Genomic DNA, 24,946 nt, shown 5'->3' on the forward strand with positions numbered 1-24,946 from the left:
AGCTTCGGCTTTCAGCACGGCTCAGCCGAGCCGATCCATATGTGTTCGGCTCGGCTGAGCCGCTCGGCCATGATCGGGAGCTGTACGGGCTATTATGAATAGCCCGTACAGCACCCCTTCGGTTCTACTGAACTGAAGGGGTCCTGGAGCCGAAGCTAGCCGAAGGATCGGCCGAAGCTACGGCCAGATCCTTCGGCAGCTTCGTGAATAGACCCCATGATGTTTGGGGGTTTTAAGTAATTTTCAGGCCTAAAATGTGGAATATAACATGTGTGCAAAAAAATAAAAAAAGGCCTCAATCATGATGGGGTTAATATGGGTAATGGTTACACATTTGAGGGCTAAAGATATGCATCCAAAATACTCAATTTAAGATGACAGGTAACTGGGGAAATCGGCGCTAGAAAAGAATCAGATGTATTTGCAAATCAAAGCCCTAATAGCAGAACACAATACTACTTTCTAGTTAGCAAGAAGTATTTGTTTGGGGTTTTTTTTAATAACATTAATGCTTTTTTTCACTTCAGTCATACAAACATGTTTTTCACTGTCCTTGCACATAATGGAGTATTCAAATTGAATAGCCACTAATCTAAGTAAACCTTATCTACTCCTTAAATAAATCAACATAATAAATGTGCTCTCATAATAAAAAAATATGGCCTAATTTTGAATGTGCAGTTCAATTTTGGTCCCATTTTATCAAATAGGTTGCCATAGAACTGACAACATTTCTGACAAGGGCAACTAAATTAACCACTTCTGGACCAATTATATGCTTGGCAGGGACTCAGTTAAGTGTACAGACCATATCAAATTCATCCTGCAATGCCCCACTTCACAACCGCATGCTCTGCCAGTACCCACTGCCAATTTAACAATGGTCTTCCTGGTCAGTATATAAGAATAGCTACAGCTATACTGATCACTGCAGTAAGCCACACAGCTATCATGGGTAGTAAGAATGCAACCTTTTTGGTACTGCCACACCGTAATGGGTTTCATGCACATGATAGGAATTTTCTATTAGTTTGATGTGTACCTGTGTAAGCAATGTATCTTTCATTTTCATTATCATTTAACAGACAGCAAAATCTACATAGACAGCAGGTTTGTATCCCAAAAACTCTTATCGTGTGTCAGAAGAGGATCTACACATGCATAGCTCACACTGAGTACACAAAAACACATTAAAATAATAAACACCTCCAAAAAGCTCTCCACTATCTTTTTCAGTTGTGAGTGCCACATAGATTTGCAAAATACAAATTTTCTCCTAGAAAGTAGTTAGTTGGTTGGTGACTGCTGGTATTCTTGGTGTCTTGAAGACTAATTTACATTTAAATCCAGGTTTAAATTCAAATACACTAAAATAAAATTAGGCCAAATGATGGATGCAATGATCCTATTGAAGTGACTTTTTGCATGAGGTTTACAGTTAATTACAGAACTGTTTCATAAAGTTGTACCATTTATAGATGCTGGTCAAATTTTGTGAGCTGGATTAATAAACATGTGTTTAAGTTATGTGTTCTAGATCTTTATTTCTAGCCAGCAATTAATTAATGAATCACAAGACCTTTTTATGTAAGCTATCAAGCACAGTGTACATGGAAAGTCTTTGGATCAGGTACATGGCTTTTTGTAACAGGTAAATACTACTTATATTCCACTTAGTTTTTGTTTAGTTAATGCACCTATTTCCTTGTTTTAGTGCTGTTCCTTATTTCTTTTGAAAAAAATTATATTTTTATTGTATATTTCAAAAGATAAAACAAATTAAAAAACATATATATAACATAAAGGGAGGGGTGACAACATACACCTCCTTAAATAAATAGTTTGGAGTGATCCAAAAAATCAATGCACCAATATTACTAAGCATATTGTGAAAAGTTATATCTAGTATATATCCTGGGACCACTAAGTGATTACATATCTTAAACAAATAATTTCTCTTTTTGTAAAAAACTTAAATCAGAGTAGAAAAATGATTTAACTTAAATAACTTTTAAGCAATGAATTATTGGTAAACCCTATCCAGGGATTATTTATATACACCAAATTCTAAAAGTTGTTGCCCTGAAGTTAAAACATTTTGCAGATTAGACTAATCTGAAGATACTGTAATTACAATCCTTACTATCTGAAAAGTACTTTATCTAATAATAAAGTGTGTACCTAAGGCTATGTTCATTGTTAAGAATAGATCATACAGAGATAAAGAAATATATTTGCTGCTTTTATTACCATTCTTTCACCATAATAACAAATATAATATACTAATAACCAGAAGTTGTTCATTGGAGAACAAGTGTACCATATGTGTAAGGATCCTTGTTTCTTTCATACAAAGCTGAAACATACTATAAACATTAGTATCAAAAACCCCCAATGTTATTAGGTAAGACCTACCATCAATGTAAGATCGTGTATTACAATATCTTATATATTTATATGTTGTATATATCAAAATCAATGATTTCACTTTCATACTCTTGATCCCTCCTATCAAGGGGGGGGGGGGTGTCTGTTGATAAAGAAGTAATTACAAATATTTACAGTTCTGGTGTACAAATTCTGAGGATAATACCTGAGCAGGTTTAATGGTGGATTAAAATTGAGAAAGGATTGCGATAGTGGCTAATTTTAAGTATATTTTACCATTACAGTGGTGAGCTAATAGGAAATCGAAATCCCAAATTTCAGTTGAAAACAAAAGTGGGACAATGTTCTAAAACATCTTTATCTTACATAAAGTCACCTACTGGTGTGGTATATGTAGGAAACTTGCAAAAACTTATTTAAGACTGCTACTTTTTATTTCTGTCGTTTAAAAAGCCATTCATATTGTATGTTTTGTGAAGATATAAAATTCCCCAAAAGCAGGTAAAGGAAGCAAATGCCATATGGAGATTTTAAGGCTAAAACAAACACATCTTTATAGAGAATCACTACAAGTTGTATTCTCATAACTGTATACAGTTAATATAATAATATTAGCCATATTATTTCACATGCCTTTATAATTTCTATTGAGGTAAAAGTTAAAGAAGGTCAAGTCAGTACTGAAGATCCTCACAATTAACCTTGCTTTATGCAAAGGGTTTTTTAACCAGTAGCAATGCATTTCCTATTTTTTACACTTTTCTATTATGTTGTGGTTCAATAGTACAGAAACTTTTAGCCATTTATTAAATAGGGGAAAATTAACAATACATTTCAGCAGACTGATAAATCTGCCCCACTGCCAGGGTTGCTTACAATGGTCACTTTTTATTTGCACGGTTTAAATATCGTTCAGCAAAAAAATACTGTTTCTGCACAAGCTCTAGCACTCTTTGTAGTGTTAGAGTTTGTCTCATCCTCCAGTAATGTAATTTCACCTGGACAGATTGGTCTGCATGTAAATGTGGGAAAAGTACAAATAAATGCATGAAAAGAATAATTACTAAATATTATCATTACATGTAATCACCACATATGGTTGTTAGAATGTAATATTGTTAGTGATGACAATGATTTAATATGTAGAAACTCAAACTTATTGTTTCTCTCCAACCCATTTGTTAAGGCATTATAGCCTGCAATGGTACTGTTTTTGCTAAGATAATCAGCACTGTGCAAGGATGGCAGCATAAAAAAATTTGGCACAGGCACAAAGCTTTTCGTTATTGGTAAGTATAGCACTTACCCTGATGGAAAGTAAAATATGGTACACTGAAGTATAAAACACGAGGGATGTCACCAACGCAATTTATGTAACCATAGCATGCAAGTTACAATTGTTTTTAATTTATTTTTTTCAATATCAGTTATTCTGCTTTATTTTTAAGTGTTCATTATACTATAACATTATTTTTAAGAGATATTTAGATATTGCAGTTTAACACTTTCCTTTGGTAAAGTTGACAATGATGACTGAGGTGTTTTTGTTTAATCTACAAAAAAAATGCTGATTTTACAATATGTTACTGCCCCAAATATATGATAAATAACTCTTTTATAATTTATTATAAGTGTAAATAACCTCAGGATCCTATCTGCCCCAGTCGGTCACCATGATAAACCTACATGCATGTAGAATGCATTTTCACAAGTAATCTACTCCTACATTTCTCTGATAGCATATCAGTAGATTACCACAATTGTCACATTTTAAAAGACTACTTTTGCGAAAACATTATGTTGTAATACATTTTTGCAGTTAACAAATGTAATAATAGCTTGGCTTTGCCTGCATGTAAATCAGAAGAAATATGTAAAGAAAGGAAGGTGAAATCAAAAAAAGGAAATGATATATTCTGAATACTATCATTAACTGTATACAGTTATCAGAATGCAATATCTTTCGAGATGATGTCTTTTCATTCTGCTTTTCTAATAAAGATGTGGCACAAAAGTAACAAGTGTAACATCGGACAACTAATTAACACATTTAGGATAAGCTATAAAATTGTATCATTATCTATAGGGAATATGTCAACAAGACACCTTGAACATACTGCTGTTCACTAATTAGGTAAAGTAACATATTTCCACAGAATGTGTCAGCTTTAGATTAATGTTACATTCAAAAGCAGTGTTCAGTCTGCAGACAGTCATTTTTAATAATTATTTACTGCATCTAAAACTTCTATAAATCCTACAAACATATTCCACCGCTTGCTTCTTTGCACTGGCAATGTGGCAATGAACTTGGAAAGTAAAAAAACAACTTCTTCAGAGTTTGAGTCTGCTCTACATACAGTGATCTTCCTATAAATAGTAAACTTAATGCTAAACATACTACACTCATATAAACGAATACCACCTCTAAGGAAGCAATAAGGTGGGAAAAGAAGTTATACTCCAACCAAATATTAATAGTTATTAGCCAAATGGATTACTTTATTAAATATAGTAGAACAAAATGTTTTTCAGATCATAAAGAGAGTATGTTCATAAACAGAAATCTCTAATAAAATTGGCAGCGCTGTCAAACATATCACTCATTAAAAACATTGGAACAATGCCATCTCCAAGACCTCACTCACACAGTTGGAAAATACAAAAAAAATTAAAAGTTGCAGATAAAGAGATTTTGTGGACTGATTATGATTATAGATTATGTAAACTTTTAAAAGCAAATACTGTACACAAAATATGTGGCACTAACAATTTGTTGAAGGTGGTTTGCAAACATCTGCTGATGCAATACAGAGGTTGTTGCAGGACTGCATACATAGGCATGGGTCTCGGTGCTCACCCATAACTCATTAAATAACAAACTCACTAGATAGAGATCAAGTCTGGAGGCACTCACAGCACTTGAGTCCCTTTAGTGCAAACTTCTAGGGCTAAAAAGAATAAAAAAAACATTGTGACCATTTCTTGTGCAAAGACATCCAAATGCCTTGAAAAAGCACACAGGTTTGCATGAGAAATGGCTGTTGGCTGGAATATTTTAATTGCTTTTAGCCTTTGAAGTTTGCTATCAAAGTTTTGTGCCATGAGTGCACCTGGATTTCTATCTAGTGAGATTATATAAATTGATACCTTTATTAGAAACTACTACTCATTTTCATCAGTCTGGCAGAAGAAGATCCAATAGTAAATTATTTCTATGCATTTTTCTGAAGATCATGTGACCATTTCATCTCTATTGTAGAAATTTCACTTTGGACAGGAGGTCAGCCACATCATTGAATTTCTCACATCACATTATATATTAATAGGCAACATCGCATTGTTTTATCACTTTTAGCTTCACACTGTCATTGCCAAGTGGTCAGCAGTGATATGCAATTCTTTGGGAACTTTGCACAAAGCTGATTAGACATTGCATAGTTTTGGAGAATGTTGCTGAATGATACAGATTTTGGGGTCTATTCACAAAGCTGCCGAGGGCAGCCGAGTGAATGACCGATCAGAAGTGAAGTGAGCCGAACACTGTTCGGCTATTCACTTCAGGCTGGTACAGCTGATTTCAGCCGTATATAAGCTGAAACCAGCCGTACATCGGCTTGCTTCGTGTGGATTCGGATCAGCCGAACATGCTCAGCATGTTCGGCTGAATTGTTTTTATTATGTATTGTGGCAATATTCCCACTGAATAACATTTAACTGGACATTGTCAGAAAAGTAACTTCTAATTGAAAATGTGATGCATGTTTAAGCTCTCTTTTTTGTACATGTATTTATGTATGCATGTCTGTATGTCATCACATCATAAAACACACCCACTGGTGTAAACTTAAGGTGAAGTCATTGGTGTCAGATAGATGGATAGATAGATAGATAGATAGATAGATAGATAGATAGATAGATAGATAGATAGATGCATTTTGCATTGCATTTGTACATGTTTTAATAAGTATATTATAACTCCTATTGTCATGGAGTTTATATTTTCCCCCCATGTTTTAAGGGTTTCCTCTCAAAAACATAATATTCTGGTAATTGTCACCAGACTGTATGGGAGCAAGTTTGATTTTACTGCATGGGAAATCACAAGTAAAATGCCAATCAATCTACTTGCACATAAAATGCTTAACTAACCTTTTGTAAAAAAGTAGAATTGAAATGAAAATCTCAGAGGTGAGTAATTAAATAGTCAGTACAGACTGTTTTTTTAAGCCTGTGAAAAAGACACAGCACAGAATTGACTGAACGTTCTAAGTAGGTACTATTGTGTGTTACAGGAAACCTGTCACAGGGGAGTCCTTAGACATGCAGCTATAGCCTAATTATCTCTGCTGAGCCTGCTAGCACCTAAAAACAAATCCCGATAAAATAAGGAATCCACGCTTTGTTGAACAATGTGAAATGTTAGTCAGGTTTTCATTGTTGTCTGTGTTCCCTTTGGGGAGCTTTTTTTCTTCTTCTCACAGTGTGTCATCAGGAAAAGAAGTATTGGGAAATCTCTCTAATGGGGACAGAGAAAAAAAAACAATCTTTTTAGTGGAAAGTGGAAAAAGTTTTGCTTTACTTTGTGACTACCTGCCCTGATAACGCTATAGTCTCCTAATTTCTTAGCTGAGTGTCACAGGGGACAGTAAATGAGGGGAAAGCACCTTGTTTAGGAAATAAAACCTGTTAACCCTACCAATTCTATCCCCAAAAAAGTTTTTGATTGAAGTTGGGCTTTACATTCCCATTTATCTTTTTAATGTTCTTCTAGATCAACCTTTGAAGGAACCAGAAATAACCATCCTTAAATCTAGCACTGAAGATGTGATTAGAGAAGGGTTTGCAATTTATATGTGCAACCTGCAGAATTTCTTCCCTGATGTGATCAGAGTGGTCTGGTATGAAGGTAATAATGAGAAAGAGGTGCAGTCAGAGCAAGGTGAAATTGAACACAGTAACAGTACAAACACCTATTCACTGAGCAGCTGGATAAAAGTACCCAAATCTGACCTGAGAAAGATGTTTACCTGCAAGTACAAACATGACACAACCAAAGAAGGCTGGAAAATGGAATCTGTATCAGGAAATGAGTACAATCTAGGTATGCATTGGGAAATGTATTGGGAAATTAGTATAATCTAGGTATGCATTGGGAAATGTATTGAGAAATCAGTATAATCTAGGTATATGTGCCTATTTAACATAAGAAGTCCATATTAAGTTACAAATGTGCCAGACTGTTAAGTAGAAGTAGTAACCAAGTTATTCTAATCTAGTTTCCTATGTGATAAATAAAATAGAAGGCCCAGTATAAATAGACCTAGTAATAAGTAAGATACATTTGTTGATTGACTTTTGAGAGGGTAGAATGAAAAGCATCTAGTTTGTAATACAATGCTTAACATGTCGCTGTCGTAGACAAACGCTAGTTATTGCACACAACACAGTTGCTTCAAAATCTTCAAATGTACCATGCTTCACTGGTACCCAGGCAGTTCTGAATATCCTTGTGTGTATCCATGTAAAAGGTAAACTTGCTCTTACAATAAAGTGACTTGACCAGGACGTTAGGTCACACTAACGGATGCTGAAATTCTCTCCCTCAGTTGGAGAGGATTCAAGCCAAGATGCATTCTCTGAGGTGGACAATGTGAGTACCAACAGGAAGTAAAATACAAATATCCAAAGCTGGTACAGAGGGGGGACTGAAATCATAATCTTGGTGGTAATAGTACCTCTACTGTAAGCTGACATATTTCGAGGCCATGCCCTTCTACAAAGTTATTACCACCAAGCTTATAGTTTCGGCCCCTCTTCTGTGCACGCTTGGGATGTCTATTTTCCTCTCTAATTGTTGACTATTATTGTTCTTAGTTAGAGAGTTTTTGCATCTGTTGGTGTGATTTGATGTTCCTCTGGATTATTTGTCTTGGTGATGTGTCCTGATCAATTTACATGTAAGTGGTTTCACCTGCACTACCCAGTGTGCTCTGTTTCTGCGATTACAGTTGCATCCAAAAGTCGAAACTATTATACAAAAGATGGGAAATGGCATATAAGAAATTCTGCAGCTCCTTAAAGTGAAACTTTAATTGAACAATTAGAGACCTTAGCCAAAAAATGGCTTTTGCTGTCTGCTACCAACCTTTTTTTTTCTTGTCCCCAGCCTACAGTGCAGGATACATTTCTGTCCCATTCCTGACATTTTAAGATGCTGAGAATGGATCTGGCAGCTCAGATGGTGCAACTCCAGCACACATGCCAGGAGTTACATCATATTTGGCCACCCAATGGGCACTGGAAGAGGACACCAGATGCAGGAGACAGGGAGAAGCTGATAACAGTGAACAGACAGACGAGGAGGCACATGACCCCCATATTACTAAGGGAGTGGAGGCTAGCTGGTGAAATCTGCTATAATGTGCAAAAATTACTCTGTACTTAAAACGAATTTAAAGCCAAAACTTGTTTTAGTCTTAGTTTCGGATAAAGCAGGGAATAAATAAAACATTTGCTTGCTTTCATTGCTGTCTGTGACCCCAATGAAAAGAGCCCTCTCTATTTGTCTGAGTTATCATTGTCACAGGGGAATGACATGGAGGGAAAGTCTAAAATGTGGAGTTGTCAGTGGAACAGGAATTGAGGGAGAACATTCCAATTGGGACACCAGTTGTGGTGAGAACCATCTAACGGGATTTCCCCTCACAGGAAGTGTAGGTAAATCTCTGAAATAGGATGCAGACAGCCAAAAAAAAAAACTAAAAGCAGTTTCAACTCTATTCAAAACTAATAGTTTTATCGTTTGGTATACTTAAATGCTAAGTTTAGCTTTGCGACCATGTTATATGTTACTCTCTATATGTAGTATGTAACATGACATATGGATTGCAACTCCTCCCCCCCCCCATTTATCTGAATCATGGGGTTCCTCTCCCCACAGGCTGGTGATCATGCTTGTGATGCCACCACACTTGTAGCGCATACCTTCTTCTTCCCATCCATGTTACTTAATGTCTGAACTGAGTTAAAGAGATGGCTGGCCTGCAGGATCCAGAGCATTGCACCTGTGATCCACTGCAATTATTTACTGGCTCCAAAGCAAAAAATAATAAATGCACATTTTTCTTTTATGAAAAGGCGTGCTTTTCTTTCTAAACTGTGACATTTCCCTTTAAAGGACAACTTCACCTTTAGAAATTTGCCATTTAATTTATTCTCTCTATCCCCCTGAGCATAGCCCACCTGGTAATGTACTTGTACATTACTGGTAATGTAATGAATTTTGTGGCCCAGCCCAACACCACACAGCTGTAGTAAAAAAAAACTCTGCTGGCCCTTCTTCACACTGTGGCCCAACACAGGTAGGGGGCGTAATTAAAAGACTAATTCACCAAAAGTAAGAGTTTCCCTTTTAAGAAATATGTTTAAACTGACAATGATGCTCCACAGCATGATGTGTAAGTTGAAAAAAACCCCAGAAAACTGCTTCAAATGTTTTACCCTCTTGATTATTCCATGAAAATACTGAATTTCTGAAAGTCAGTATTTGCAAAGCCTTAGGCATGCCCTGTCCTCTCATTTTACATGTAAAAATATTTAGAAATCCCCAGCATATGTTCACCAAGGCTACACTACTAGTATTTAAAAAATGTAAGTGCAAGCAAATTAGCCAGATCTGGGGAAATAATAATAATGATCCAAAAAATACACATGGCACGCAAAGTTATTTTGATGCAATAAAACTTGTTTTTAAACTGTTGCAGATATTACAGTAACTTTAACTCTTTTTCAGTGATTCATAAGAAAGAATCCAATTACAAGAAATGCAAAGAAGGTATTTATTTTTCAATCATTTTGAATACTTCTTCTAACACAGTAGGCTGCTCAAATATCTTACCGATTAATTTACTTCCCAGTATTTTGGGAAAACGTGGGTGTGATCTACATGTTTTTCTGTGTTGAGCTGATGGAGTGCAGCATGAGAAAGAGACTTGTCTCTTGAAGTGTTACTATGCTTAACCTTTAAAATAATATATACGATGCAGTCTGCCACTAATATTAAAACAGCCCCCTGTTTTGTTACCTGTTGATCCTACCAGTCATTGTTATTTTTCCACTTTCTGTAGTAGGGTGACAATTCTGTTCATTCTGTAGTAAAGTTGTACATTAGCATTGTCACCCCTATGGACAGGGTAGTCGTGCCCTAAAAGGTGACCGTTGTAAGCATCCCTATCAGTGTTATATATTTTGTCTTAACCTCTCTAACTTTTGCTGGACAGCTTAGCCTGTAACATTAAGGGGGTTATTCACAAAGCTGCCGTAGGCAGCCGAGTGAATAACCGACCCGAAGTGAAGTGAGCCGAACGCTGTTCAGTTATTCACTTCAGGCTTGTACGGCTGATTTCAGCCGTACACTGACTAAAATCAGCCATACATCGGCTGGCTGCGGCTGGCTTCGGGTCGGCCAAACATGCTCAGCATGTCCAGCTGACCAGAAGTGTAGAAGGAGTTCAACTCAGCCGATCCAACATCTGGGTCGGCTGAGCCGAACCTCCGGCAGGCTACTCGCTGCTGTTCAGCCTATTCTCGTAGATGCGTCCCTGGTTACCTGGTAACCAGGGACGCTGATCTGTCTGTGCAAGTGGCCGGAGCCAGCCGTGAGATGAGCCAACTTCGGGAGCTGTACGGGCTATTCACTATAGCAGCCCTTCGGTTCTACTGAACCAATGGGGTCCTGGGGCTGCAGCTAGCCGAAGGATCAGCTGAAGCTACGGCTAGATCCCTCGGCAGCTTTGTGAATAACCCCCTAAGAGAGAACTCAACTATTCAGCTGGCAGGATCAACAGTTAATAAAACTATGTTACAGGAAAGACTCAGAAAAAAAACTAAATCTGCTGTGTTATTATTAGAGACATACTTCATGTATTTTTTTTATTTTGCCAAAGCTTACACTTGAAGGCATTGGTCACATGACCCTAACTTATAACTGATCATACACACGTTTATTTTCAGGTGTTTTTAATGATAAATGAATGCATTTTTTAGCCCGAAATTATTTCAATGCATTTTTTTTTGCCTAAATGACTGTAACCGAGCAAACAATAACAAAATATATATGATTATTTTATGTGTGGTTAATTGTTTTTGCTTTCTGTTTTCCTCTTTTGAATTTTGAACAGAAACAGATACATTTTAAACCATAATTATTCTACAAATTTCTGAAAAATATTGTTTGCAGATATTTTTTTTATATTTTGGAAAACTATTTTGACCCATATTTTGTAATTATATCAGCCATTGAGATTGTTTTGGTGGTAGAACGTTGGGTTCGATTTTTTTTGTGATGGAATACCAGCTATGTCTGTTTTCTACAGTTTCAATTGTGCTTTTCAACCCTTCATTTTTTCCCATAAGAAGCAATGGCCTTTTTAATATAAAAGAGTGCATTTTTCGGTTTGTCATGCAATTACTAACAGAGGTTCGTATGCACATGATTGTGCATGATACGTTTTTCATCTTATTCCTTATCTCAGACACTAGTCCCTATGGGTAACTGAACTGCCATAAATTAGTTTAGTTTGTCATGAATGATCTTATTTAATATAAACTGCCAAGTGGATACATTCTTATATTAATATGGAAATTATTTAACTGTAAGTATTCCTATAATTGATTGAAATCAAATTTGTTGTGTTAAAACAGTGTGCCAACATCTTACTAAAATATTTTACTGCTTATTATAAAATGATCCAAGTGATAATTTTCTGGCTGTGCCTGGTAGGATGTCAGTTGAAGTCAGTTGTCAGATGTAAATATTCTATAGGCAGATTGTGTCATTGTAAATGAGGAACATGTTTAAAAGGAAATGCTACAAAGTGACACAAAAAATTGTTTTAATTGATGTAGCACAAATGATATTTATTCTGTTAAAAAAATATAAGCAATAGAACAGTGTGTTGGAGCAGACTGACTGTTCCATTACTTTTTAAAATGTATGTAGTGCTCACAAATAAAGGTGAGCAAGTTGATTATCAGGTCAGGTAAATGGGCAACTTGATGTACTGCAAACGTTTTAATTTGTGCTAATACATATGTGCCCCTTTGGATTCCTGGATTGCACCATAATCCCCTAATCTGCCATATCAAACAAATAATCAAGAGAATCAAAAATGTATAAAGAGTAGATACTATTTTTTTTTTAGTAATCACTGTTAGCAATTAGCATTTGAGCAGCTATGACACTGTTAATTTAAATCACTGACACTTTTACAGGGATCTTGGTAGAGACAACACTCCCATTCCCTTTAAATTCCCCTGAAATGGATATGAGATTTGATGTGAGAATAGGTCTGTGTATAAATTACTTGTGTAGTAAATCAGGCCACCTACAGGTACACTGCATTGTTGTTAATTCCTCTATAAAATGTGCCAGATCTCTAAATTGCTGCCTATTAGGGAATAGCAGCATGAATTGAATAGGCAGTGGTACTATGAATTTGAAAAGAGAAATATAATAGATTCCTGGTAGAGTTTGCTCACTGAAAACGGTTGTCTACCCTCACCTATAACAGATCTGCTTTACAAAGTATCCATTCTTGAGATATGACATGCATATATGACCTAGAGATCACCATTTCAACTTTACAAAGTTCTCATCTTAGTTTAATTCTTCCAGGTTTGCCAAGTTTTAATCGTATGATCTATCGAGCAGCACAACTTACCTATGCTATGCTAATCTTAAAGAGCCTAATGTATTCGCCAATTCTGATTTTCATAAAGTACAAAACCAACCCATGAATTTCTCAACGCAAACAGCAACTTTCAAGATGTTTTCTATACTGGAAAAACATGCTTATTTTTTTTTTAAATGTATTGTGCTTAGAATTACATTTGTAACTTACATATTTTCTAAAACATTATCATCATTGTGTATATTTTTTAAATAAGGGATAAAACCCCAAAAATTAACATTTTACAGTTCACGAGTTCTTAAATGTGTTAGTTTTTTGCCTTTATTTTATCCTTGATACTGTCAGTAACACACTTCCTGTCCTAGTTTAACAATATTCACTCACCATACTGTATCTACAGAGGAGCAGAATTGCCCATTTAGGACAGGAAATGTGGACTACAGAATACCTTGCTATCCCCTTATCGCCATAAAATAAAGATAAAAGTTCTACAGTCCCTAGTTATAGAACAGTTACAGCAAAATGGTTTTAACAGTACTTTTAACAGACCAAAAGGGAGCAAATAAGAGAAGTTAATTGTCACAGTTAATATACACTTTAACACCCTGCCGCCCTGTGTTGGTCGCCTAGAGCCCCCGTTGCCATGGCGCCCTGTGCTCGCCATGGCAACAGGGGCAAGGGGGCGCACAGTTAATATACACTTTAACCTGTAAAAACAAGTATTATATAATATTATTTTAAAATCAATGGTATATGTTATCATAATATAGGTTTCATTTTAATTTAATGTTTCTAAGCCTTATTTAGTCATTGGGGTTATTTTACTAAAGGAGTAGAGAATAATCACTTAGCAAAAAAACTCTCATTTAGCAAAGCGGATGTTCACTTAGGTTAGTGAATAAAGCGACAATAGGTTCACTTTGAAAAAACAGCTTTATTCGTTACGATGATAAGGGTGTATACGCTTTGCTAAGTGGACACTCTTTTCTCTTACAGTACATTACTTGTACTGAATCAGCATTGCACATTTAAAAAATATATATTTTACATTTTCTTAAAAACAACTAAAACTTGTGCTTATCCGCTAATAAATACTGGAGGCACATTAGTAAAATAGAGTTAAATAGATTCATGCAACATTAGCACCTTAATCCATCTGTCATAAAAAGAGCAGTGACATATTTGGTTGTTTTTTCATTATGCCAATTGTAACAGCATTACCATAAAAGGAATAAAGAAAATTACTGAATATACTAATTGAAAGTAAAGTCAGCAACACTCAATGCCAAGCAGCAGCTGTAGAAGCTAATAAAATATTTGGATGTATAATAAGGAAAATAAAAGTGTGCAATTAGAGTATATTGTCATCCCTATATAAATCTTTGAAAAGGCCACATCGAGAGTATGGGGTGCAGTTTTGGGCACCAGACTATAACAGGACACATTGTTTCAGAATACCTTTGTGGGATCAGTAAAGGGGTGGTCAGAAAGTAATACCTCTTAAATACGCAAGTGCAAATTTTATATGAGCATTTTTTATTTACCTTATTCATTTTGGTTATTCATGATTACGTTCTTGCTTTGCTGCAAATATATTTACAAAAGCCTGCTCTGTATTTGCATATGGGATGTTTCTGTTAATTCTATTTTATTGTACTTGGTTATTACATTTCTACAGTATAATTTCTATAGTTATGTAAAATGTATTAAAAATCAAGATTATCTGAAATATTTGGAAGACTGTGAAAAAGTATTTGTTAAATTACTCTTTTCCTACTTTTAGGAGAGTGAACATTAATATCTGATGTGTCATGTGCCTATCACATTCATATACACAGCAAGGTCAGTTTGTCAAGGAAAAATTGTTTAACACCTGTTTTTCTTTTGTTTTTTGTTACTGCTTTCCAGGGCAGAGCCAGAGCTAGCTCCTTTTGCGCCTGAGGCAAGAAGAAAAAATTGTGCCCCTCCAACAGGCATCTGACATCACCCGATGCTGTGCATATGCTGTGTCATGTGACGTCATGCTCCCCGCTTCCTGACACGAGGGGGGGGGAGGCAGCGCTCTCTCTTCAGGATGGCCTGAAGCGGTGAGGAGAGAGAGCCACCGGCTGTCAGATCCTGGCCAAGCGGCTCTCTCCCTCCTCACCGCTCGGGCCATCATGAAGTAACAACTCCCTCCTCCCTCCTGTGTTGGCCGCCTGGCGCCCCTGTTGCCGTGGCATCCTGTGCTTGCCATGGCAACAGGGACGAGGGGGCCCAGCCAGGCTGGAAAAATGTGCCCCAATACATGTATTTAATCTGTAACAGAATCTATGTACTCCATAAGTGTCAGTAAATAAATGATGAGTTGAAAACACTGATATGGAAATTTTTCACTTCTGTCCCGAATTGTACAATTGCATTTAATGTGTATTGGTGCTTTTTAGCAGTGAATCCATCAGGCATATACAGTCAAGTGAAAAAATAAAACACCCAATGGAAATTGTTGACTTTTGTCACATATTTGAACAGGAAGACATTTGATCTTTATTAATACAGTTTTGACAGATAAAGGTGACATACTTGAACAAATGACACATGAAATGACATAACATGGTATAATAACCTAATTGAAAAAAGTTGCACATTTTTCTCATGCATAAAGTAATTACACCCCTACATTTACCACCGGGTCAAATCCTGACAATAGAATCAGGTGTTACAGATTAGGTGCTAATGATTAGAACCTTCTTCTGCAGTAAAAATTTGGAGCCTGTCTTATTTAAACCTTAAATATCTGGGGATCTATTTATAAACAATTTTCCCAGTCCTTCACCCTGCCAATATCTGTGAATGTTCATTTTTGGCAAAAAAAAGGCAAAAACCAAGGGGGCTATTCACAAAGGAGCTGAAGGGTCCAGCCGTAGCTTCGGCTGATCCTTCGGCCGCCGTAGCCCTTCATCTGGCTGCACCCCCAGACAGCTGTGAATGAGGTGAGAGCCTCACTCGCTTCACCCTTCCTATGGCCCTGATCCAGGGCTCCGCTACAGAGATTTACCCTCATTTCCTGTTCCAGTGACAACAATTCTACCAGAAAGAAAGTGATGGAAAATCTGCAACTAGGGCACAGACACAAATAAAACGTTCTAGCCTTCTATGGTATTTTATACAAACACATATATTTTTACATTTATTATCTATTTTGAATTGTTCTTTTCTGTGTATTACATTTTGATTGTTAGTGTCCACAAATCCCAAATTATCTATATCGGGTCTCAGTTGTAACCTTTCCCTACTCTACTAAAGAAAAGCAATGTTCTCCTCAATTTCCGTCTGGTAAAATGTTGCCAGGATGACATCAAGTGATAGGAAATCTCCATCGCCGAGGTATAGGCTCTAACTCCTCTACCCAAAACAAATAAAATTATTGGCTTGACAAACACTTTAAATTGAACCTGTGCCCAGCTTATGTATGTTAAAGTATTTACATAACCCGAACAAGCAGTAAAAGCAGACCTGATTCACTGCTGTAGCTTTTGGTTACAGATAAAATTAATCTTCAATGTAAAATTGTTGCTTCTGCCCATTGTATTCTCTATAAAAAGCAGAATCTTTCTAATGTGAACTAACAGCAGGCATTTCTTAGCTGTTGGAAACAATAAAGTCTTTGTTGTGATCTTTGAGGATATTTGAGAACAAATTACTTCACAGTACATGCAGCACAAGAGAGGTGAGTGGGAGCTTGTTTTAAAGCTCTTTTACTGCTGGTAAAGAATATGTAAATCTTTTAAAGTTGCACTGAATTCAGGAGTTAAATCTTAAAAATACATTTAAGTACCGTATCTATTAACAAAAATGTAGCTTGTTTGTATATCAGTCTGAATTCATGCTGATACTGTCCTTCCTTCTGGAGGGTGGCTACTTCTGTTCCATATGGTCCCTGTGTGTGTTGTAAAGTAGCCACCACTCCAACCTCGCTCCTGGGATGGACTACAATCTTAAGTTTAGTTTACTAATTTGTGTTGAAGATATAGCCCACCGCAGGAGTGAGCTAGGAGCAGTGGTTACTTTACAACACACGCAGGGACCATGGGGAACAAAAGTAGCCACCCTCCAGAAGGAATGACAGTGTCATCATGAATTCAGAGATGATTTGAGTGATATGCAAATAAGATACCTTTCTGTTAATAGTGAAGGTACTTGAATGCATTTTTACAATTTTTTTACAACTCCCCGGCTTCCACTCTTCTTTTGATCTAATTCAATGGACACAGACTCCTACTCACTCTGATGGTAACACACTTGATCTTATTTTCTCCCACCTATGCGCTCCTTGCAATCTCTCCAACAACCCTTTCCCACTCTCAGACCACAACCTGGTCAGTTTCACAATCACCATCCCCCTCCTCTTTCAGATTGTAAGCCCTCCGTACCATCTTGTATTGTATTGTAACTGTAATGTCTTCCTTATATTGTAAAGCGCTGCACAAACTGTTAGCGCTATATAAATCCTGTATAATAATAATAATTTAACTCCTAAATTATTATTAATGTCCATTGTCTGAACAAACCAGAACCAGAACTAGCTGCAGCAAACTCATAACCTGGCAACGCATTTACCACACAATCAAATGTCTTCACATGCTGAGGCCTGAAAAATGGATGATTCATTGGTACACAAAGGTGTGTTGCTTATTATTTATAATTTAGTAACAGAACAATTATTTTCCATGCAGCATTTTATTACCGTATTTTCCCTAGTGGTACTTTGCATGACCCAGTACACTATCATTATTAAATGCATGGTACAAAATAATAAAGTATATACATGGTGCCCTAATGAAACACAGATTGCAGAGAGGTTTAAAAACAAAAACCTCAAACATCTATGAAGATGGTAATCTGCGTACTGTAACTCAACAGAAAAAATTTGGAAGGCAGTTTGACCACAAAATTCTGCAGCTAATATCGTATTTGTGACCATATATCTAGACATCACATTTTAAGCAAATTGATATTTAAAAAAACAAAAACAGGAAACAGCAACCCGGTGGTAACATTTACTCATCAGCACATAGCAATTTACTGCAACCACAAACACTCCTTTTCCATGAAATTAAAGACTTCAAAGATATAAGTGTCAGCCAGATGCTCTTAACTGAATATCTGAGAAAACTGAATTTCTAAAAGCAAGCTACTTAAAAAGAATATTTTGCTTTTAAATAAAAAAAGATATTTATTTTTGCTGAAGCTTAGGGATGATTTGCTTAAAACTGACTTTTCAGAAGACATAGAATTCTACATAGTTAAACTCCTGATATGTCAGTACATAAGTCACCATTACCATTTTCTAAAACTGTACTTTATATAATTAAAAAGAAGTCTTTGAGCTCCAACTAAACAAATGTCCCTATGTCTGATAACAGCAGCTTAAGAGAATGATGTCAGATGCCAGAAGGGGAAAGTATCTCCTCAGTTTCACCTCCTCAAATAATCACCCACTTTGACTTTGGCTTTAGCACACACACTGTACCACCCAGTATCAGTAACATTTTGAGAACTGCTTTCATCACATTCAGCTCATTTTATACTATATATGCTACTGGTGAGATCTGTACCCCAGAACACACCTTACTTCTCATTATCTATGTTGCCAGTGAGATCTGTGTTATAAAAGGGTCCCTTCATCAGGCTTTAGCATTCATCAATGCTAAAGCCTGATGAAGGGACCCTGTGCGGTCCCGAAAGCGCTTGTTTGGTCATATGACAAAAAACTTCAATGAATGAAGCTTTTGCTATCTTAAAAGGATTGGTGTGCTGGTGACATTTCTACAATTGCTGACATTCGCGGCGCCATCCGCGGTCACTGCGAGCACCCCCACTATAAGGGACATATTGGTAAGGAGTGCGACAAGGATAGTACTTATTTAAGATTGTAAGCTCTCATGAACAGGGCTCTTCTCAACTTCCTGTCTGTATGTCCTGTATAATAATAAACCAAATATATCAACCCTAAGATCTGTGCCTCAGCACACACAACTTACTACCTAGTGTCTAGGCTACACCAAAAAGATTTGCAATCCAACACACAAAACTAATTTCCTTAGATTCCTATAACCAGTGAGATCTGTGCTTTAGCATTCACGGCTAACGCCACAGTGCCCATATGCAGTTCGGATATGTAATGCCACACTAGGTGTAAGCCAACCCTTTCCTCCTCACTCTAAATAAATGCAGAAAGTTGGAAGTTTTATAACTTAAAGCAGAACTGAATACTCCTATCATTTTGTAACCAAATACAGTGCCATCGTAGCCTCTACTAAGATCTGCAGTTGCCATGGCGCTGCACATGTGATTAGCTATGACACCATTTGAGGACTTGAAAGTTTAGTTGAAAGCGTAAGCACACTGGCAACTATGATGGTTATCACTAAGTATAATATCAGGTTCAGGCCAAACCTAGTCCGAAATGTGAGCTCTCCTGAACGGAAGAAGCGCCTTAAAAAATGGAGTCTACAGGTAAGCAAAGGTTGCAGGGTGCACTCATGTCACTGACTTTGTATGGCTACATGGCTATATTAGGTAAATAATATCAGCACAAGCATCCCACCCCTTTGTATATGTGCAGCTGCAGGGTGGGGAATGCCCCCGCCTGCAGCTCATTGGACAAGGGGTCAATAGCCCTTCTGTGTTTAAAGGAGCTCAGGTTCAGACTGGGTTCAGCATGCCTTGAATATAGCATACTCTGTGCATGTGGTAGTAGGCAAAATGTGAAAGAGAACACTGCAAAAAAACAACATTGATATGTTTGATTCAGGATTTAATAACTTTTACGGAATGTTCCAATCTTAAGCTTTCTTTTGGGTTTATTTCCACTTTAGCCAATAAAGGGTATCACTTAGGGGTTTATTCACTTTTTAGCGGTAGGATTAAGTCAAAGCAACGGCTAATCTTTCAGCTCAATTCGGCCACCAGAGCCCTCCAGTTCAGTCGAACCGAAGGGCCACTATACGGGCTATTTACAATATCCTGTACAGCAGCTGAAGGCAGCCTAATTGCTCAGCCAAGCCAAACGCATATGCTTTGGCTTGGCTGAGCCGAAATCACAGCCAAAGTGGGGAAACCATTCTTCCCGCAAATGACAACAGCTGGCAGCTGGCTCCGCCCAGTTGTTGTTGTTCAATGACAGCCCAGCATCCTCAGATCATGAGTACACTAGCTGTCACTCAATGACAACAACTGGAGTTGTTTTGGCGGGAGTTCGTCAGGTGCGGACAGGTCGGCGGGCGTCGTTTCTTTTAAATTTCAACAAGTCGTTGTCGTGGACAACACTGGACATTGTGATTGACCTTAGGAGTGCTTCGGTGGATCCATTTTTGGGATTTTTTTTAATTAAAGGACTTTTCAAAAGTGTTGGCTCTTTATTTACATTTTTATTTAACCTTTTAGTGAATGAGTAGGGGTACAAATACCCCTTACTTATTCACAAATGGGGGGCCCCATCTGGGTGTCCCCCTTTTTAAAGGGCTTACTCCGATGCAAATAAGTCCCTATAAGTCCCCAGGGCGTTGGGGATTAGGTCCTTGTCCCCGTTGGTTGGGAAATTTAGGGTGACCACACTTTTTCCCCATTTTTCAGGGTGGGGTTCCAACTCAAAATTCCTACCAGACCTAAATGGCCTTGGTATGACTTGGGGGTGGGGGAAACCCTATGTTTTGTTTTGTTTTTTAACGTGGGGTCCCTCCTAACTTTCCTACCAGACCTAAAGGTTTTTTTTCTTTCTTTTATTTACATGTCATTTTTTATCCTGCTCGCTGCCGTTCAGCAGCATTCGGCAATTCACTCACTGCTGTTTGCCCCTATGAGAATAGGGCCGAATGGCAGCGAGTGAACTGCCGGAGGTTGAGTTGCCAGATGTTGGATTGACTGAGTCAAACATTTTCTTCACCTCGGCTGAGCCGAACATGCTGAGCATGTTCGGCTGAACCGAAGCCAGCCAATGTACAACTGATTTTAGCCGATGTATGGCTGAAATCAGCCGCGTAGGGCCGAAGTGAATAGTCGAATGGCATTCGGCTTGATTATTTACTAGGCTGCCTTTGGCAGCTTAGTGAATAACCCCCTTAAAATGTTCTGCAATCCATAGCTAACATGGTACAATATTCTACTACCACTGTTCTAAATAAACCAATACCATCCCATATTATGCAGGATGAATTGGTATCTCCTAATACCACCCCTTCCTCTCTGTCCTGAAAAAACATGGATCTGTTTTACCTTCTGTCCACACTTTCCATTAGCACTTTTCCATTAACACCTCATCTCATTTCTCTCTCTGCACCAGCAAATGGTGAGCTCTAAGGATGACCGGCCAAAACACTTGTGTGGTTTGCTGGCTCTTCTTACTCCTCTCTGTTCTTGAGTCACTGTGTCTCTAGCAGTTTAGGGTTTATTAATAGTGGTCAGCACTTCTGCTTTGTAGCACTGGGATCCTCAGCTCAAGTTCTTGTCAGGACACTATCTGCATGGTGTTTGCATGTTCTCCCAATGCTTGAATGGATTTCCTCTCACATGCACCAACAGCAGATAAATCGCTTTGAGACCCCAGGGAGAAGAACACTAAATAAATATATATTGATTAGGTTAGTAAAACAATACTCAGTGACTCATAGCACCCTATTACATTTATTCTTTGTTACACACACTGCCTGACACTTTTCTAATAAATGCAGAGGCTCACACCCCTCCATGGGCCATACATTGTTTCATGTCTCTATATTGCATGTAGTGCCTTATGCCACTTTATTACGTGCATTGCCTTTTAGCTTTGTATGCATATTGTCTCTTCCCACAATGTTTTATGCAGTGCTTCATATCTCACTATGATATGCTATGTCATAGGTTTTGCATTCTATGCAGTGTACCTCAAATCTCTGTATTACATGCAATGCCATATGCCTTTCTATCACACAAAGTTCTTAATTCTTCTCTGCTAAATGCAATGCCTAACACCTATTACTCACAGTGAATGTCCATTGTGAAGATAGACACACATAACAATCTGCTATAAGTCTTTGGTTTTGCATTATATGCAGTGCCTTATACCTTTGTAGTGTACCTCAAATCTCTTTATTACATGCAATGCCATATGCCTTTCTATCACACAAAGTGCTTCATTCTTCTCCGCTAAATGCAATGCCTGACACCTATTACTCACAATGAATGTCCAGTGTGAAGATAGACACACATAACAATCTGCTGGTACAATGTCCTGTGTGTGCAAGGCTGCTGATCAATTCATTTATTTTCACTGCCTGTGGGACTGTTTTGCTAATCCTTGCACCACTACTTACTCTCCTAAACACATACAGGGTTATTCACAAAAGGGTAAAGAGTTTGGAGAAGGCAGGAGAAGTGAACAATCTAGGACAATATAGCTGAACTGGAAAATGAGCTGAATTGGAGAATTTTTCCAAATCAGCTGTGTTGTCCTAGATCATTCACTTCTCCTGCCTTCTCCAAACTCTTCACCCTTTTGTGAATAATCCTGATAAATTTCATGATGTCTCTAATTGTGACCTGTATAATAACCCTTCATCTCCCATACCCTGCACATCTGCATATTAACCCCTCAATCTTCATCCCCCAACTATATGTGACCTGTACATTAACCACTAATAACTCCTGATGCCTATGTGACCCCCCCTCATGTGAATGAGTAAGGGGTACTTGTACCCCTACCCATTCACTAAAGGGTTAAATAAAATATAAATAAAAAGACCAGACTTTTAGAAAAAATCCTTTGACAAGTCCTTTATTGTGCAAAACTAATTTTAAAAAATTGATCCAACGACGTAATTCTAAGGTCAATCACAACATCCAGCGTTGTCCACGATGACTCAGCTAAATAAAAAAATGTAAAAAATAAATAAAAAATAATAATAAAAGAAAAATCCTGACACCCGCCGACCCATCCACACGCGGCAAACTCCCACCAAAGAATGACATTCTGACAGATGTCGGCAATAATTTAAACAATTGGGCGGAGCTAGCGGTGACATCATAGTTACATAGTATTTGAGGTTGAATAAATACACAGGTCCGTCAAGTTCAACCTATTGTGTGTATGCATGTGATTCTGCATGTGTATGTGTGTGTATGAGTCGCTGTGTGATCCTGTTCTTAAGTGTGCTGATATAAGAATACACCGTGCCCTATTGAAATATAAACCCAAATGTGAAGCAAAGATATACTGGATGCTGCCCCAAAATAGAAATATATGAATGACAACCACCACTCACAGTACTGTGTAGTCACAACAGTGTTTTCACATCACTGCTGGAAGTGCAACTATTGTAAATAAACGTATAAAACACAATGAATAGATGAATAAACAAAAATGCATGAAAAAAATAAATGAAATTAGCTAAATACAAAAAAATGGGAATAAAATTAAAAATCTCCACAATTCATCTTGTGCATAAATGAGTGAACAAACAAAAGGCTATATACGGGGACGAGCCCGTAAGCTGATGGTATCCTCATCTCTTTGATGTTTTCCACCGGAGAAATTATCGTATTGTATCGATTGGGGAAAATGTGAGGAAAACCCTCCACACAGACATCTACACAGACATCTACCTCAGCGGTTACCTGGAGTGGTTTTCTGACTATGAAAGCTTACCTATATTATTATATGCATTGTACAGGACTAAATGCATACTAGCCGATTGACTGTTTTCAGTAACCTTTATGCAAACAGTGTACCCTTGGAAGCACCTTGCACGTATTTATATATATTAAATATATTTTGTCACCATATGTTTTTTTGTTTGATCATCCCATCTGTAACTATAAAAATGCCATTCATGTTGTAGTTACAGTCGCAGGTTGGCTACCACCAGAACAGAGGAAGTGGTGACATTAGTTTAAACCAACTTCCATTATCTAACTGAAAATATTTCTTACTTGATCAGCAATGATGAATCTGCAAGTTTTAACCCTCGTCTTTCTCACATCATGTAAGTATTTACTGTACATGCACATTCCCTTAGGCCTTAGGCCTAAAATTCATCCACTGATATTTTACAAAGTATTTATAATATGAAGTAGAAATGTAAATAGCTGTACAGAAAAGTAAAGATATTTCTGAAAGAGATGCTATTTCAAGAAAAGAGAAAGAATGGAAGGAAAGCAAAAAAAATATACTTTTTTTTAACTTACCTGTTTTTTCCTTTCATGCAGCAACTCAATCACAAGTCATTATAGAACAAAATCAGATTTCTATAACTAAGACGGGAGATGGCCAGCCATTAGCCCTCATTACATGTAGTGTCAAACCAGCATATAATGTACACTGGTATGTGCAGAAACAAGAAGGATTGAAGAGAATTCTCTACATGGAACCTGGAAAAACAGTTTATGAAGATGGAGTTAACAACAAAAGGATTTTCATTTCAGATGACTATACATTGACAATTCAGCAATTAACAGATGAGGATGAAGGCACTTACTACTGTGCAAGCTGGGGATACAATACTCACAGTGATATAGGAACTATAAGACATCTGTGCAAAAAAAGAGACAAGCAGATGTACAGTATATTTAAAATCATTCAGGAGAATGACACGAGACAAGAATGCCATTTTGCTGTAACTGTAATTTGAGTGAAACATTCTGAAATCTCATGAGGAATTTAAGTAGGAATAAGGTAGAGATAATGTTTGGGCTCAAGTCAGAGTAGTATCCAGTTTTTGCCTATTTGGCATTCAGCTAATAGTTAAACTAAATGGGATTACACGGTAAGTCACTTTTAGCAGTGATAATAATACCACTGTCAAATGTAGCAGCTTCCCACTCAGGGATCTTGGTTGTGTCCACCAACA

At 37.2% G+C, this 24,946-nt stretch overlaps 1 protein-coding gene across 1 annotated transcript in view; it reads left to right on the forward strand.

Annotated features, from left to right (window-relative positions):
• Positions 1-13,188, forward strand: part of LOC108788875 (TCR gamma alternate reading frame protein) — a 24,698-nt gene extending 11,510 nt beyond the window's left edge. The window contains exons 4-5 of the mRNA XM_018558768.1: positions 7,163-7,492; positions 13,067-13,188. Of these exons, the coding sequence (XP_018414270.1) occupies positions 7,163-7,492; positions 13,067-13,188 (452 nt within the window). The remainder of the gene's footprint in view (positions 1-7,162; positions 7,493-13,066) is intronic.
• Positions 13,189-24,946: the final 11,758 nt, after the last annotated feature.

The sequence above is a fragment of the Nanorana parkeri genome, unplaced genomic scaffold, assembly GCF_000935625.1.
Source record: "Nanorana parkeri isolate BGI_ZX_2015 unplaced genomic scaffold, ASM93562v1 scaffold357, whole genome shotgun sequence".
NCBI lineage: Eukaryota > Metazoa > Chordata > Amphibia > Anura > Dicroglossidae > Nanorana > Nanorana parkeri.